This window comes from Plectropomus leopardus, unplaced genomic scaffold (genome assembly GCF_008729295.1).
Source record: "Plectropomus leopardus isolate mb unplaced genomic scaffold, YSFRI_Pleo_2.0 unplaced_scaffold15553, whole genome shotgun sequence".
NCBI lineage: Eukaryota > Metazoa > Chordata > Actinopteri > Perciformes > Serranidae > Plectropomus > Plectropomus leopardus.
In genome coordinates, this window is record NW_024616671.1 from 359 (window position 1) to 14438 (window position 14080).

Sequence of the window (14080 nt, forward strand, 5' to 3'; positions counted from 1 at the left end):
AAATACACAATCTTCCCAAAATTTATGCCATATGCATGAACACAGCCAAAATGATCAAAAAGTAAAGAATGAAAAGTGTGTAAAATGTGCCAAAAGTGATCAAAAATTGCAGTCTGAATGGGCTTTAATGGTGCTTTTTTTGTACTTCAATATGAATGTAACAATTTTGGGCATGTAAGGTGCGTATGAAATGCGGCAAATAATCCCAAAGCAACAATGATATGTCTCCTTTAAAGTACTGTAAATCTACTAATTATTAAGAGGTCTGATGATGTGCTGATGAACAGAAACATGAGTCTCACTTGTTCATCCGTCAGGTCGAACTCTTTCTGGAAGTTGAAGGGTTTGGCCGAGCCAGGGACGATGCCGTCCAGCATGGTCTGTCTGTACACAACGATCCTGTTGGCAGAAAATGCCTCACAACCTTTAAAACCAATTACACAAAAAAAAATCTGCGAAGACAACAGCCCTGAGTTGTGAGCTACCTGTCGTAGGTGTGGTCATTACAGTTACTGGTCGTCGTGTCGACATCATCCTTTATCAGCCAATGATACGGAGCAGAAGAGATGCGGATCTTCTTCTTCTTCTTCTGAGAGAGGTAACGTCCATCTGCATTAAAATCCCCCAAAATCATAATTTTCTGAAAAAGAAATAGCAACACAACTGCTATCACGATGAAACACTGTTTGCACAAATCAGCTATTATTTTTTTTTTACTTTGGTTTGATTCCCCCTAATTAAGACTTGGATCCCCTCTCTAACACATTTATGTATCCTTCTTACCTGTAATCATAAATTTTGCAATATATTTCCAATATATACATATACATAAAGTAACTATAAGTTTGTAATGGAGACAAAATTACAATACTTCCCTCTGACTTGTGGTGGAGTAGAAATATAAAGTACTTTAATATTTTTATGCTCAAGTAAAGTAGGTCTACAAGTATGTCAAGAACAGTACTTGAGTAAATGTAGTTACATCCCACCACTAGCAGGTAGCGGCTGTACGTTACCAACACCAAGTAATTTCGAGGAAATACAACAAATATAACAAATTTGGAAATTCTTTAACAAAGTCAGAAAGTGCAAAGTAAAAGAACCAATTACCTTCAGTGACAAAGACATTACAGACAAATGAAACAGTCTTTCATCAGACTTAAACAGAATTTGTCAGTGATCATTGAAATATAAAGCTTTCAAAAACTGATAAAAGGCTGAACTGTCAGAAAGCAGAACAGTATAGATGTCTGCTGTAAAGAAAGAAAACGAATCTGTGTCATATAAGTGAGATTTAACAGAACATCAGTGTCTAAATCTACATGTTAAGACTATGTTTGCTGCTAAGTTTAGTAACACCAGGAGCTAAAAAGCTTTCTTTTGTATATTAAAATTGACAAACCTGATTTGAATATCATAAAATGTCTAATCATTAAATTCAAAGTTAGGAAGACAAAAAAACATCAGCATATATTCAATTTCAGAGTCAGTTTGTCAAACAATCAACCTACATTAGTCTTCCACTTCCTCCTGACAACATTGACCACGTCATGCAGCTCATCCAGCTCCTTCAGCGAGTCGTTTGGTTTGGTGTGGACCGGGATCAGAACCAGGTCTTTCACCACTGGAAAACACAGGTACAGTATACAGACAGTTAAAACACATTCAGACAAAAAGTACAAAATACTTAAAGTACAGTATAAAAGATGGACCTGTGGAGGGACAGCTGAAGCGAAGGATGAAGGGCTCTCTGGCGAAGGCGTCCACATCTCCAACCTGATTGTCTTCATACTGGTGACAAGCTTTCAGTCTCACATCATTCTCTCTGAGACACACACACACACACACACACACACACACACACACACACACACAAAAATATTGAGGTGTTTGTGCTACATGAACCCATGTATGTAGTCTTTGGTGTGCATTCAGCTCCTTCTGAGTCTAAAACTCACACAGTTGCATCACAACACTTTATCATAACTTTAATTTTAGAGTGAAAGAGCATCTAAAGTCTCTTACCTGTAGAAACAAACAAAGCGCTCCTTGTAGGTGTCTCGTCCCAGCTGGGAGCTGGCGGTCATGGAGTAAGGACGGTCTCTGTTGGAGCTGAGAGAAATAAAACAACAAAAAAGTTGGTTAGCTTGGATTTTGTCCCACTTTGAGGCTGAGTTTAGGCACGGCTCACCTACTCTCCATCTCCAAACTACCCACTCTCTGACTGAAGTATTTTGCGAATCTTAACTAAGTAATTTCAGGTGCCTAAATCTTTGAGGTATGGATAGTGTGGAACTACAATGTCGGAGTTTGGCAAAATAGCCTTTATGCAGCTCCATATATGTGGAGTCTTTTGCAGAAAGACTTAAAGTTAAACTCAGTGGTTCCTCAAAGCTCAGCTGTAGGACTTTTGTATATCATCTTCTGCATGCTGATGTCAGTGTGTAGCTGAGCTCATCTTTTAGTTGTCTTGTTTTTAGGGTTTGTTTATAGTGTATATTAATATACCTTTTAGTTCCCCTTTGTGTAACTTTATTTTGTGTTCTTTTTGTGCTTTAAATTGCTGTTTTGTAGTTGTAAATTTTTTGATTTTGTATTTTTGTTCCATGTTACCTGTTAACTTTTGTTGCTGCCTGTCTTTTCCAGGACACTTTTGAAAAAGAGATTTTTAACCTCAAGACGTTTTCCTCATTAAATAAAGGTTAAATTTTAAACAAAATTAAAAAAAAAAAAACAACAAAACAAAAAAAAAAACGATATCCTTTTGTTGAAGTCCTGTTGTGGAAGTCACTTGTTGTGACTTCCACAACAGGAAGTCTTAGGCAGAGATCAAAATCTCTGCCTGAGATCAAAAGATGTTTGTGTTTGCTTTGAGTAAAAAGTGGATGTCCAGATGCGATTCAAAAATAAAAATCTGTTAGATGTGACTGATTCTGTCAGACTGCATCTTCAAGTGACGCCACCCGTGCACATTGCATCAACGCCACCTACTCGAGTGTGTTCTCGTGTGATGCCATCCAACCAGAAGGTGGCTTTTAGCGTCATGCTTGTATGCCAAAAGCACTAACAGAGTGGACGTATTTGACGTATTTGAATGAGAACAGGCTGGTGCTCCACTTGGGCTACCCAAGTAAAAAGGTCTGGACTCGCCACTGTTGAGAACACAAGAACGCAAAAACATGAATGGCCCCATTGAGGGCCAATGTTGTAGAAACATGGCGATGCAACATAATGATCTCCGTAGATGAGAACCCGCTCCCTGTGTAGATATTAACAGCTATGATTCTTATTCTCAGGTGATTATACACTTACTAAAACATGTTATATTCAATTTCTGCTGATATATCCCCCTAAATCCATTACACTGGACCTTTAAGTCTGCACTTTTAGGTACTTAAAATGCATCATTATAATATAAAGAGAAAAATATAATTGTAAAAAAATGGAAATATTCTACATGCCAGGTTTTCCCTCTTTATGAAATTATTGTTACAGCAAGTTTTCATTTAAGAGAACTCACCTGTTGTTGTTGAGCTCTTTCAGTAACTTCTCCATGGCCTTACCGCTCTTATCCATCACCTCCAGTATCACCACCACACTGTACTGGGACATGATCTGCAGGGAGCACATCAACATGTTGTTTAAATGGCACATACTGTGCATGCTGTTATCACAGTTTGTGTCCTATCAATAAAATCATGAAAATGAAGGAGCTACCTTTGTGAGATAGTGGACCACTGTCTTATCCGTGACTTTTTTCCATCCCAGGTTTTTGGCATTGAAGGCTGCAATCTTCATTTTGACTTCATATAATTAAGAATGTTTAATTCTGGTCCAGTTCTGTGGCTTGTTCAGATGAGTTTCAATATTAATGAAATATTTTGATTGGGTTTTGAATATAGAAAAACATACCAATACATAAAACAATATATAGAACAGTGCAATACACACAATGCACACCCTTAGGCCTACATATACAAGACACAAAACATAGCATAGGTAGAAGATAAATAAAACCAAAAATACAAATAAATAAATAAATAAATAAAATAAAATTAAATATTAGATTGTATTTTCACCAAAAGTGCAGAAGGTCTCCTGACATATAGTACGAATGGCTGCCAGATTCCCTCAGTCGCACCAATTGGTGTATTTAAGTTGTTTCGGATGAGTTTCACTACAGTGGAGACAGAAATTCACAACAAAACAGTAGGAGTTTCTTTGAAGATCAGCATTAAGAAGAACTTTTGATACTTTAATATCAATCAAATAATGGGTCATGGGTTGGCCTAATCAAGAGGTCTGAGTGACAACTAATTAATTAACAATACAGTGTGATTCAATCTACCCTAATTCCTTCAACACCTCAAAAACGACTGGATGGTTAATTCAGTAATTACACACAGGGATCTGCTGATGTTAAACAGTTTGTCTCAGCAGAGCAACTTTCAAAATGAACAGGAATGACAATAACACAAAATAAAACTATTAGGTAATGTGTTTTCCTTTACATACATGAAATAAAATAAGGAGTAGAAGCAAATGAGGAACAGACGCAGGAAAAAGAAGAAACTGAGGTATGTGTGTGAAACTTAGAAATGTCCCCTGAGGGTAAAAAAAACAACATAAACACTGCAGTTGGTTTTGTTGAAACATGTCAGCTGTCTGTCTTGAGCCCAGTGTCAAAAGCACAAAAGCAACAAGATGCCTATTTAAAGTAACAATTCAAAAGTACTCATTTTGCAGAATGGCACATTTTGGAAGTTTATACTATGAATTATTTCATTTTTATTCATGCATAAACCTGTGAGCCACATTTGAATTTTGCAGCAAGTTGAGCTTCTGCAGTTTTAATTTTAACTTTTAACTTCAGAAGATTTTGTTTTTTATGAAATGGTTTAAGCTGACACCTGTCTAAATGCTTCATATTTTAGACATTAATTTATACTTTTATCCTCCTTGCACTAACAATGTAAATTTCAAAGCAAAATAATGTTATTAAATTGAGTTGAGTCATTACGTTCACACCATTCTGCATTCACAATAGTGCTTCTCTGACACAATCAGCAGTTTTCTAGTTTCATTCTGGAGTCCTAAAAATGAAACTGAATGAAATTCCTTGAAGTAATCATGTTTCTGTAAGGGCATCAGCTGCAGAGGAGTTTTCAGAAAAGTGGGAAAGTAAAACAAACAGCGGAATAACTCACCGGTCCAGTTGATGAAAGCAAACTAAGAGTGGTGACTGCATCAGCAGACAGACTGAGACTGAACTCTGCAGAAAACAGAACAACTGACAGACCTCAGAGACAGGAAGTGTCTCACAGAGGCCACAAAGCCGCTCTCTCGCTCTCTCTCTCTCTCTCACACACACACACACACACACACACACACACACACGTTACATACAGCAGTTGCATGCAAACTATCCTACACCCACCTTCTATCAGTTATCTGGGCCTGTAAGTGTTTCCTGACTGTGAGAACTGCTGAGTCTTTACAACAAACACCACAGAGCTGTGGTGGATGTTGTAAAGCTTAGTTTAGCATAAAGACTAGCCTGCTTTTTTCTTCCAAAAACATTGTAATAAAGGCAATAAGTAACTTGGTAAGAAATGTTATGAAAATCACAAGAAATTAGTAGATTTAGAAAAGTATTTTCCAAAAGCTAGGGAAAAAGAGAAAAAGGAAAACTATATTTGTAATTATCATGATAATTATCATAATTTTCAGGAACTTTTCCGATGTAATGTATTTATTTGCTTAACTTTCTTAATGTTTGTTTGTTATTTTTAATTATTTTTACAGTTTTCGTAAATTATACAAATTTTTTGGGTCATTTATTCTTTTGTTACTTTTTTCACATTATTACCTTATGGTATGAAGCACTTTGTGTTACAGTTTGTTTGAAGATTGCTATGCAAATACATTATTTATTGATTAATTATCAACGGTGAGCTGAAGCTCAACATAAACTCCATAATGCTTTCTAGTGTTGATTATTATTTATGGATCATCACTACATGTGACCCTTTTCATAAAGGAGTAGTCATGTGATCTTTGGTTTATACAAAAAGTATTTATCATGACCATATAAACAATAACTTTATGGGTGGATGAAGAAAATGAATCCACTGTAGTTATCAAACATAACATTAAGGATATCAAATTGAAAACTTGTGAGTCAAAACTTTTGACTTTTTTTTCTTCAAAATATAAAGTAGATTTTGTGCACATTGCATATTAAAAGTTCAAGGTGACTTGCACAAAACTAAAAACTAACTAGTAATTACAAAAATGACACATTTCTGAGGGAAAGAGGATTTTAACTTTATTAAGCAAAGAATTAAAATGATTATGATTAAAAGCATTACACAGAATAACTGCTTCAGCTACATCTAAATTTAACCAACATAAGATTCTGTTATCACATACAAGCTGTTCATGCAAGAAATTTAAGATTGCCAATTGTATTGCAAAAACTAAAGTTAATAGTATTCATTTTAAATGACAGATTAATGCAAGATCTTGAATATGTGTTTTTCATAAGTCCCCTCGTCTTCTCTTGGCTGGTGTGTCTGTTGACGGTCCTGCCTTTCTTTTTGCTGGCCCGGCAGTCTTCTTCTGTGCCCCTGCTAGTGTTAAGTTCACATTGACGAAACCAAATTGAAATGTTGAACCAGAAGAAAGAAGGAACCAAGGAGCGAATGATAGAAAGAAAGAAAGAAAGAAAAGCTGTCTGATAAGCTTTTGGGGAAACTAACAAGTTATTATGACACTATAACTGTAATTCTGGTCTACTCTATCTGTATTTCTATTTCATTTCATTAATTTTTATTTATTCTATTTATTTTATTGAATGTCTAAATCTCATCTTTATTGATTTTATTCTGTTTTTTGTTACTTATTGTTTTTAAATGCCATTCTAGTGTTTTTTGTTTTTTGTTTGCATGTGTAAAGCCTTTCAATTGCCTCTCTGTATGAAATATGCAGTGTCTATTGAGATGACTTGCCTTTAATTGCATTAATCGGTAATGTCTCTTAGACATTTTGGACTGTTGTGTATGCAGCCCCATACACTGTTTTAACATTGGACTGTTTTAGTCTGAATCAAAGGCAAGTGATGATCATTTAAAATTGCGACTGATCAAATTGAGAAGAATGTAATCTAATTGAACTGTGTTCAGAATCTGAAATTTATGATGCATTTTATCTTTGCTAAAAGAACTGAAATAAAATCAAAATGGAGTTTGATGAAAAAGTTTTTCTCCTATATAAATACAGTATTTGTATCTTTGATCTCAATAAAAAATAAAAGATACCTTTCTTGTGAGTGTTTCCTTTAGTGGGTTTGGTCTTCAGCTCCACCTCCACAGGGTAGTGGTCACTGATTTCCGAAGCCTGAGAAACCAAATAAATGTAAGATGAGATTTATTTTTCATGAGCTTTTTATCTGAAAAAGGAGAATAAAGAAAATCAGTTAATATCATTAATGGTAAGTTCATACATTATATTGTATGCTGCCCTTTAAGTTAAAATTAGGAACGATATAATGTGGTGCACCTCTTTAAGGTTGAGAATGGTTTAGATGGTGGAGTGATATGAGATGTGAAGTGATGAATCACCTTGCTGTGTGTTAAGTTGAATTAAGTTGTTGTCCTACTGATAAAGATGACATTAAAGTGACATAGAAACTGAGAAAATGTTGTCCCTGTGCTTTTCTTACCTACAGGTCTAAAGTTATTCAACTTATAAAGTAAAGGCTGGTAGAAGACAGTCTTACATGAAGCTGAATAATGACAATAATATTGTTCTCCTTCAAAATACAGTAAATGTCAATATTAAAGAGGTGTGAAGATTTGCTGATCAACACAAAGAGTCTCACTTCTTGATCTGTCAGTTTGAACTCTCTCTGGAAGTTGAAGGGCTTGGCTGAGTTTTGGACGACGGCATTCAGCATGGTCTTTCCATACACAACGATCCTGTTGGCAGGAAATGCAATCGCAATCTTTTAAAAACAATGAGGTTATAACAAACCTGAAAAATGAAAGACTAAAATCTGGGTAGATAACAGCCCTGAGTTGTGAGCTACCTGTCGTAGGTGTGGTCATTCCAGTTACTGGTCGTGGTGTCAACATCATCCTGTATCAGCCAATGATACGGAGCGGAAGAGATGCGGATCTTCTTCTTCTTCTGGGAGAGGTAACGTCCATCTGCATTAAAATCCCCCAAAATCATAATGTTCTGCAAAAGAAAAAATGGCCATATTCATGATGACACATGAAAAACATGACAGTAAAAAATACTATAAAAACAAATCTTTTGTTGTTGTTTTTGCTTTTTTTTTTTTTAATTTACGGTAGGCTGGTATTTGGCTGTGGCTCCTCCAGGCATATCAAAGTACCCTCGGACAAGATACTGAACCCCAAATTGCTCCTGATGGCTGTGCCTTTGGAGTGTGATTGTGTGTAACTGAATAGCAGGTAGCTCCTTGTACGGTGGCCTCGGGCACTAAGGCAACAAAAATAAAACCTTATATAACTATATACTGTATACATATCCAACTCACGTCAGTTTGCCATTTTTTCCTCACAGCTTGGACCACATCTTGCAGAGCCTCCATCTCTGTAACTGTATCTTTTGGTTTAGTGTGGACAGGGATCAGCACCAGCTTCTGTACAACTGGAAGCACAAACACACAAGGTAAGACAAAGACCCACACATACAATTTATATTCTTTTATTTTTTATTTTATCTTATTTGTATTTTGGGATATTTTATCCCTTTTTGCACTCAAATCCCATTTTTGCATTTTCATGTTTCTGACTCTTGAGATTGCTGTAACATAAATTCCCCTCATGAGGGATTAATAAAGTCTTATGGTATCGTATCTCATTTCATTGTGTTATCATATCTAATCTTATCACACACACAGTGTCATCTATAAACTTCACCCATGTTCTAAGTGGAAAGGAGAACTACTGGAATAGAATGGCTCTAGAGCCAGTATGGTTTGTCTGTTGTGGGCCACCGTAGAAACGACATGGTGGCATCTGTAGAACAGAACCGGATCCCTATGTAGATATGAATGTTTTATTTTTTTTTTATATGAAAACTTAATTTTTATTTATTTATTTTTTTGCCAATTTACACCCTTAAGTCCAACACACTGGATCTTCAACTTGCACAGTTTATTCATTTTGATGCAGCTCAGGGGGCAGGTTACATTAAAAAATATATATTTTCCTTTTAAATGTTTCACTAAATAAGCAGATACTATACTCAGCTTTCATTTGCAGTGAATTATTCACTTCATACCTGAAAAGGTAGACAAACTTCTCCTTGTAGGTGTCTCGTCCCAGAGGTTTGCTGTCCTGCATGCTGTACGGATGCTGTTTGTTCCTTCTGTCAGAAAAAGCATCAGCTGTTACTGAAACACTCACACGGTCATCACATGTTCACAGCATCGGTTAATTATTGTTTTGTTTTTTTCACGCCAATTTAGAGGTCTTATAGTATTTCATTTCCTGATTTGTTTAAGTCACATCATTCATAAAGTTATTTGTTAGATTCTGTAAATAAATAAAGTTTATTTAACAGCTCTATCTGTATAGAAAATTAAAGACCAGTTCCCTCTCTTTGGCTTTTCTATTCATATCCAAAGAAAACTAGTTATCTACTGTAATATTTTTTAAAAAAAAGACGAAGACACGGGAAGAAAATGATCACCAAATAAGATGCGCAATGAAGCCATACTTCCACAACTTCTATATTAATATTGCGCTCTGTGAAGTTTGATGCTGTGCAAAGATGCCCCAGAGGAGTTACTTAGTATTTGTGTTCGTGTGTGGAGAACTCACCCGTATTTGTTGAGTTGAATGAGGAAATTTTTCATGACCGTATTGCTCTTATCCACCACCTCCAACATCACCACCACACTGTACCGCGACACAATCTGCAAGAAGCACAGCCAACATGCACACAATACACTCGTGCTGAAATATAGTCTGATCTAATAAACACAACAAACATTTAGAAAATACTGTTAAGTAGAACACATACAGAATAGAGTGCAAAAGAATGACATAAACATGAGAGGCTTGAAAGAGCAACAGTAATACAACACACTGACACTTTTTCCACAGCAGAGATGTACTCATGTTTTTTTGTTTGTTTTTTTTTGCCTAAATTAACCACACATCAACCAGTATGTTATTGAAATACAAAACATTTAAGTATCTTGTCAGCAAAAATGTACAAAGCCAATATTTACTTTACAAACAATCTCTGAAATTGGATGCGTTCATCACATCTCTGAGCTATAATAAACAGCTCCTTTGGCTATATTTCACACTGCATTTGCATTGCAAAGACATGAGCCTAAATAAAGTATGAACACTGAGCATCAGAAATTCATCTTACTGAATTACCTTGATAAGATGTGACCGCACAAATGGATCGTTGACTTTTTTCTTTCCCAGCTTCTTGACATTGAAGGCTGCAATCTTCATTTTACCTATAAAAACAACATTCACAAATTTTCAATAGTTTAAAGAAGACCAAGAGTCTGCAGCCATGCTATTAATTTTTGGAGGGAAAAAAACACATGGGAGGAAAATATGCAATTGAAGAAAGAAATAAGACAGAAGATGTAAAAGGGGAGGGGATTTTTTTTAAGCCACAGCTAAAACATTTTTTGCTGATTGATTATTAATTAGAAACTATTTATATATATTTGCACAGAAGGGAGATAAGTTAATTTATATGCAGCTGTTAGAAAATAAAACAGACACTGAGCAGAGAATATAGCCTGTCTTTGTTCTTTGTTGTCAGGAGGTACTATGTGGAGAGGAAATAAATATAATGAGGAAATAATAACTTCTAAAAACAAAACTTTTTCAGGAATGTTTTCAGAACTTGTGAAACTTATTTTTAGCCAACTTCTCTTCTCTTTTTCCTTTAATATAATTACATAGACATAACCATTTTCGTAACACATAGTTTTAAGTACAATGTACTGTAAATGAAAATAATAAAATTATTACCAACTCTTCCCTAGACTAGCATATATCCCCCAAATCATCCAAAACATCACACTAAACTCACAACCTCCAGCCAATGGAAAAAATATTATCATTTTTATACTAGAGAGCAAGACAGAGATTGTAAAAGTATAAGACTAAAGGACACCACAAATCAGAAATTACCGGCTGAATGAAAAATAAAGAAAAGAAATAAAACAAAAGTAAAGTGAAGCATTTTGTTCTAGAGGGAACTCTTTTTAAAACATATACACTTACCATATAAAACCAGAATATCATGTTTTCATAACTGTAACCTATTTAAAAAAAATCTTTTTAATGTCAGTTTGGTTTCCTGCCAAATGACTTTGCATCAAACAGTGGAAAATAATACCAAGCATAGGGTCAGAAAAACTGCATAGCTGCTAAATTAACACCTTAAGTTATATAAGTACTTTTAGTTACTGGAAAGTAGAAAACTATAAGACAAAAAAAACACTCACCAATCTGCTTGATTAAAATCAAATCAATGAAACCACAGCAGAGGTTGTTTCTGTGTCAGCAGTCCGAGGTCGTGTGATTGTTTCAGCAGAAAACAACCCAAATAAACTCTGAAATTACAGGAAGTTTCTCTGCCAGCCAAAAAAGGCGCGCAAACGGACATTCAAACAAGTGACGTTAAATTCATGTAGATACCTGCCAATAAAGTTGCTGAAGGAAATAACTTTTTTCTTTTCCCGCCTGAACTGTGAGCAACAGTGGTGGTACGGTGCATTTACTCTCCTTTTTTGAGGTACTTGTACTCTAATTGAGTATTTCCATTTTCTGCTACTGAATACTTCCACTGCAACTCTGAGGAAATTATTGTAGGTTTCAAATAGTATTTAAGTTTATGAAATTTGATCCACTTTTAAACAATGAACAAGCAGTTTTGCCTGATGACCGCTTACAATTAATCTCTGTAGTTGTGTCTCCTCATCATGTTTCAGATGTCTCTCAGTTGTTAGCGACTCATGAAAGACACCTTTCCTCTCTAAATTCCTCACAGGGCTTTATGTAAATAATGGTGGATAGCTCAAAAAAGGAAATTGTCCATTAACTCAGGAAAAACAAAAGTTGAAACTCAAAAAAAGGGGGACTTAGGTGGTGATCCTTTACAAAGGCCTGACCCCTCAGCTACACCACTTGATTAACACTAACTGTGTATAAAGTAGTTAAAATAGCTCCACATGAAGCAGCTAGCCCAGGAATTCATACAAAACTACTAAAATGTCATATTAAACATGAATCAGTCTCAGGGGACATTTTTCTGCAGAACACGTTCTTTTACTTTTATACTTTACTTATACTAGCATATTTTGCTGGTAATAATGGTGTACTTTTACTCAAGTAAAATGCAGGATATTTAATTGTAATGAAATATTTTTAATTTTTTATGAGATTGAATCTTTCGCAGTGTGTTTTCCTAGGTTTTGTTTTTTAATGAAAACTCTATATCTATAAAGTGACATGTGACTAAAGTACGTTTGATATTTCCCTCTGACAGTGGTGTATAAAGTTAGAGTAAAGAAGCATGAAATAGGAATAGGAATAAAAGTACCCCAAATAGCCCCCAACACACCTTTATATGAGTTTCTTCAAATATCAAACTAAGACTTTCTGGAGAATATTCACATAAACACAAACATTATAAAATAGCTGAAAAATGTTTCAGAATAATTATTATTTTTTTAAGTTTGCAGTTTAATTACATAGAGCTCATGACAAAAGATGAGTTAACTGAATTAAACTGATTGAGATTTAACCGTGATTACCATTAAAACAACTGGGGGGGTCAATGATTCATAGGCTATTAAAAAAGGCGGGCAAAAATTGGCGGGCGAAAACCGCCACCCTCCCAACAAACAGGGTGACAGGATATTTCCACTTACTTGCACTAAGACAGGAAACTCCTCCCTGGCTATGTGGAACAAATTGATCCTGTTCTCTTTTTTCACTGCAGATTAGAAAAACAATCCTATCTTAAAATTTTTACCAGATATTACTCTGCTCATATGGATCAGTCAGGCTGTGGCCGGCTGAATATCATTATTGAAGCCAGTCTGTGGTGGTTTATAAGAAAAATTTTGCATAATTTTTTTTATCTGTAAATTGACCCTTTGAAAGTGGCAGAAGAAAAGTGATGTTGCCAGGTTTTTACATGCCTTTCACAGGTTGAAGCCTTGGCAAATCTGTGCAATTTCGTTCAGAAGCATGGGGAAAAGTCTAAATGTCTAAGGGAAAAAAAAAAAAGCTACAGGAAAAATGAATTATCAGAATTACACACTTTAAATGTTACAAACTTATTACAATTTCTAAGTACTTTTCCAGGATATTTCCTTGTTTTGTTTTTTTTCACTAATCACTTATTATTAATAATAATAATAATTTTCAGGTTTGTACTTTTCACCAATTTCCTAGTTTCTTTTTTCATTGCTAATTGACTTCTTGCTATGTTTTTGAAAGAAATTAAGAAAATTTGCTGTGAAAAATATGCATCAGAGCCTGGCACATTTCCATTTCCTTTAGACAGACCCAAAACATGGAAAAAATAGATATACAAATTACCATTTCACAGAAATTAAATTTTAGAAACATTGTAGAGCAAAAATGCAGAGGTATACTCACTTTTGTGCATACTGGCCGAGCTTCCAACACACCTACAGTGCCTCATTTACTGTAAGTGTAATCACATGACACTCAGACATTAATGTGACTGCAGATCATGGTCTTTTGGGGGAAAAAAAGTGCACTGCAATTCAAGATAAAGTCATCCATGGTTAACAGGTCAATCAAACTGCTTTTAAAAGACCAAACACATAGCACTATTTTAACATTAAAGTTATTTAATTACATCAAATATGAAAAAACACATCCATGGTTTTCTGATCTTACAACTGAAAGAAAATACTCAAAAACTGTTTACAAAGTATGCCTCATCCACGTCTTGGCAACATGTTGGTTGCCATCGCCGTGTTGTGGCTGATTATTTAAGGCAGGTTCTGAATTCACAAACACCTGAT

At 35.1% G+C, this 14080-nt stretch overlaps 2 protein-coding genes across 2 annotated transcripts; both read right to left on the reverse strand.

The window, feature by feature from the left end:
* Positions 1-250: 250 nt before the first annotated feature.
* LOC121964411 (deoxyribonuclease gamma-like) lies at positions 251-5266 on the reverse strand (the record flags this gene model as incomplete). Its single annotated transcript, XM_042514619.1, has 9 exons — positions 5208-5266; positions 4080-4177; positions 3718-3846; positions 3521-3615; positions 2026-2112; positions 1713-1825; positions 1512-1624; positions 486-640; positions 251-399 (listed from the first exon to the last, which is right to left on the reverse strand). Coding segments are annotated over exons 3-9 (793 nt in total), but the record flags the coding sequence as incomplete, so codon positions are not given.
* A 1040-nt stretch (positions 5267-6306) lies between these two features.
* Positions 6307-11607, reverse strand: LOC121964412 (deoxyribonuclease-1-like 1). The gene is made up of 9 exons (XM_042514620.1): positions 11522-11607; positions 10428-10513; positions 9858-9952; positions 9275-9402; positions 8567-8679; positions 8090-8241; positions 7883-7979; positions 7320-7398; positions 6307-6632 (listed from the first exon to the last, which is right to left on the reverse strand). Exons 2-9 carry the CDS (start codon positions 10506-10508, stop codon positions 6541-6543), a joined length of 837 nt encoding a protein of 278 aa, XP_042370554.1. The 5' UTR covers positions 10509-10513; positions 11522-11607; the 3' UTR covers positions 6307-6540.
* Positions 11608-14080: the final 2473 nt, after the last annotated feature.

Coding starts and splice junctions, on each gene's coding strand:
- LOC121964412 (XM_042514620.1), bottom strand. CDS start 10,508: ATGAAGATTGCAGCCTTCAATGTCAAGAAGCTGGGAAAGAAAAAAGTC. Junction 8,680..9,274: donor GCAAATGAAAGCTGAGTATA/GTATCTGCTTAT, acceptor TTGTGCTTCCAG/TTGTACAGAAGCTGGTGCTG. Junction 7,399..7,882: donor TCAAACTGACAGATCAAGAA/GTGAGACTCTTT, acceptor TTGGTTTCTCAG/GCTTCGGAAATCAGTGACCA.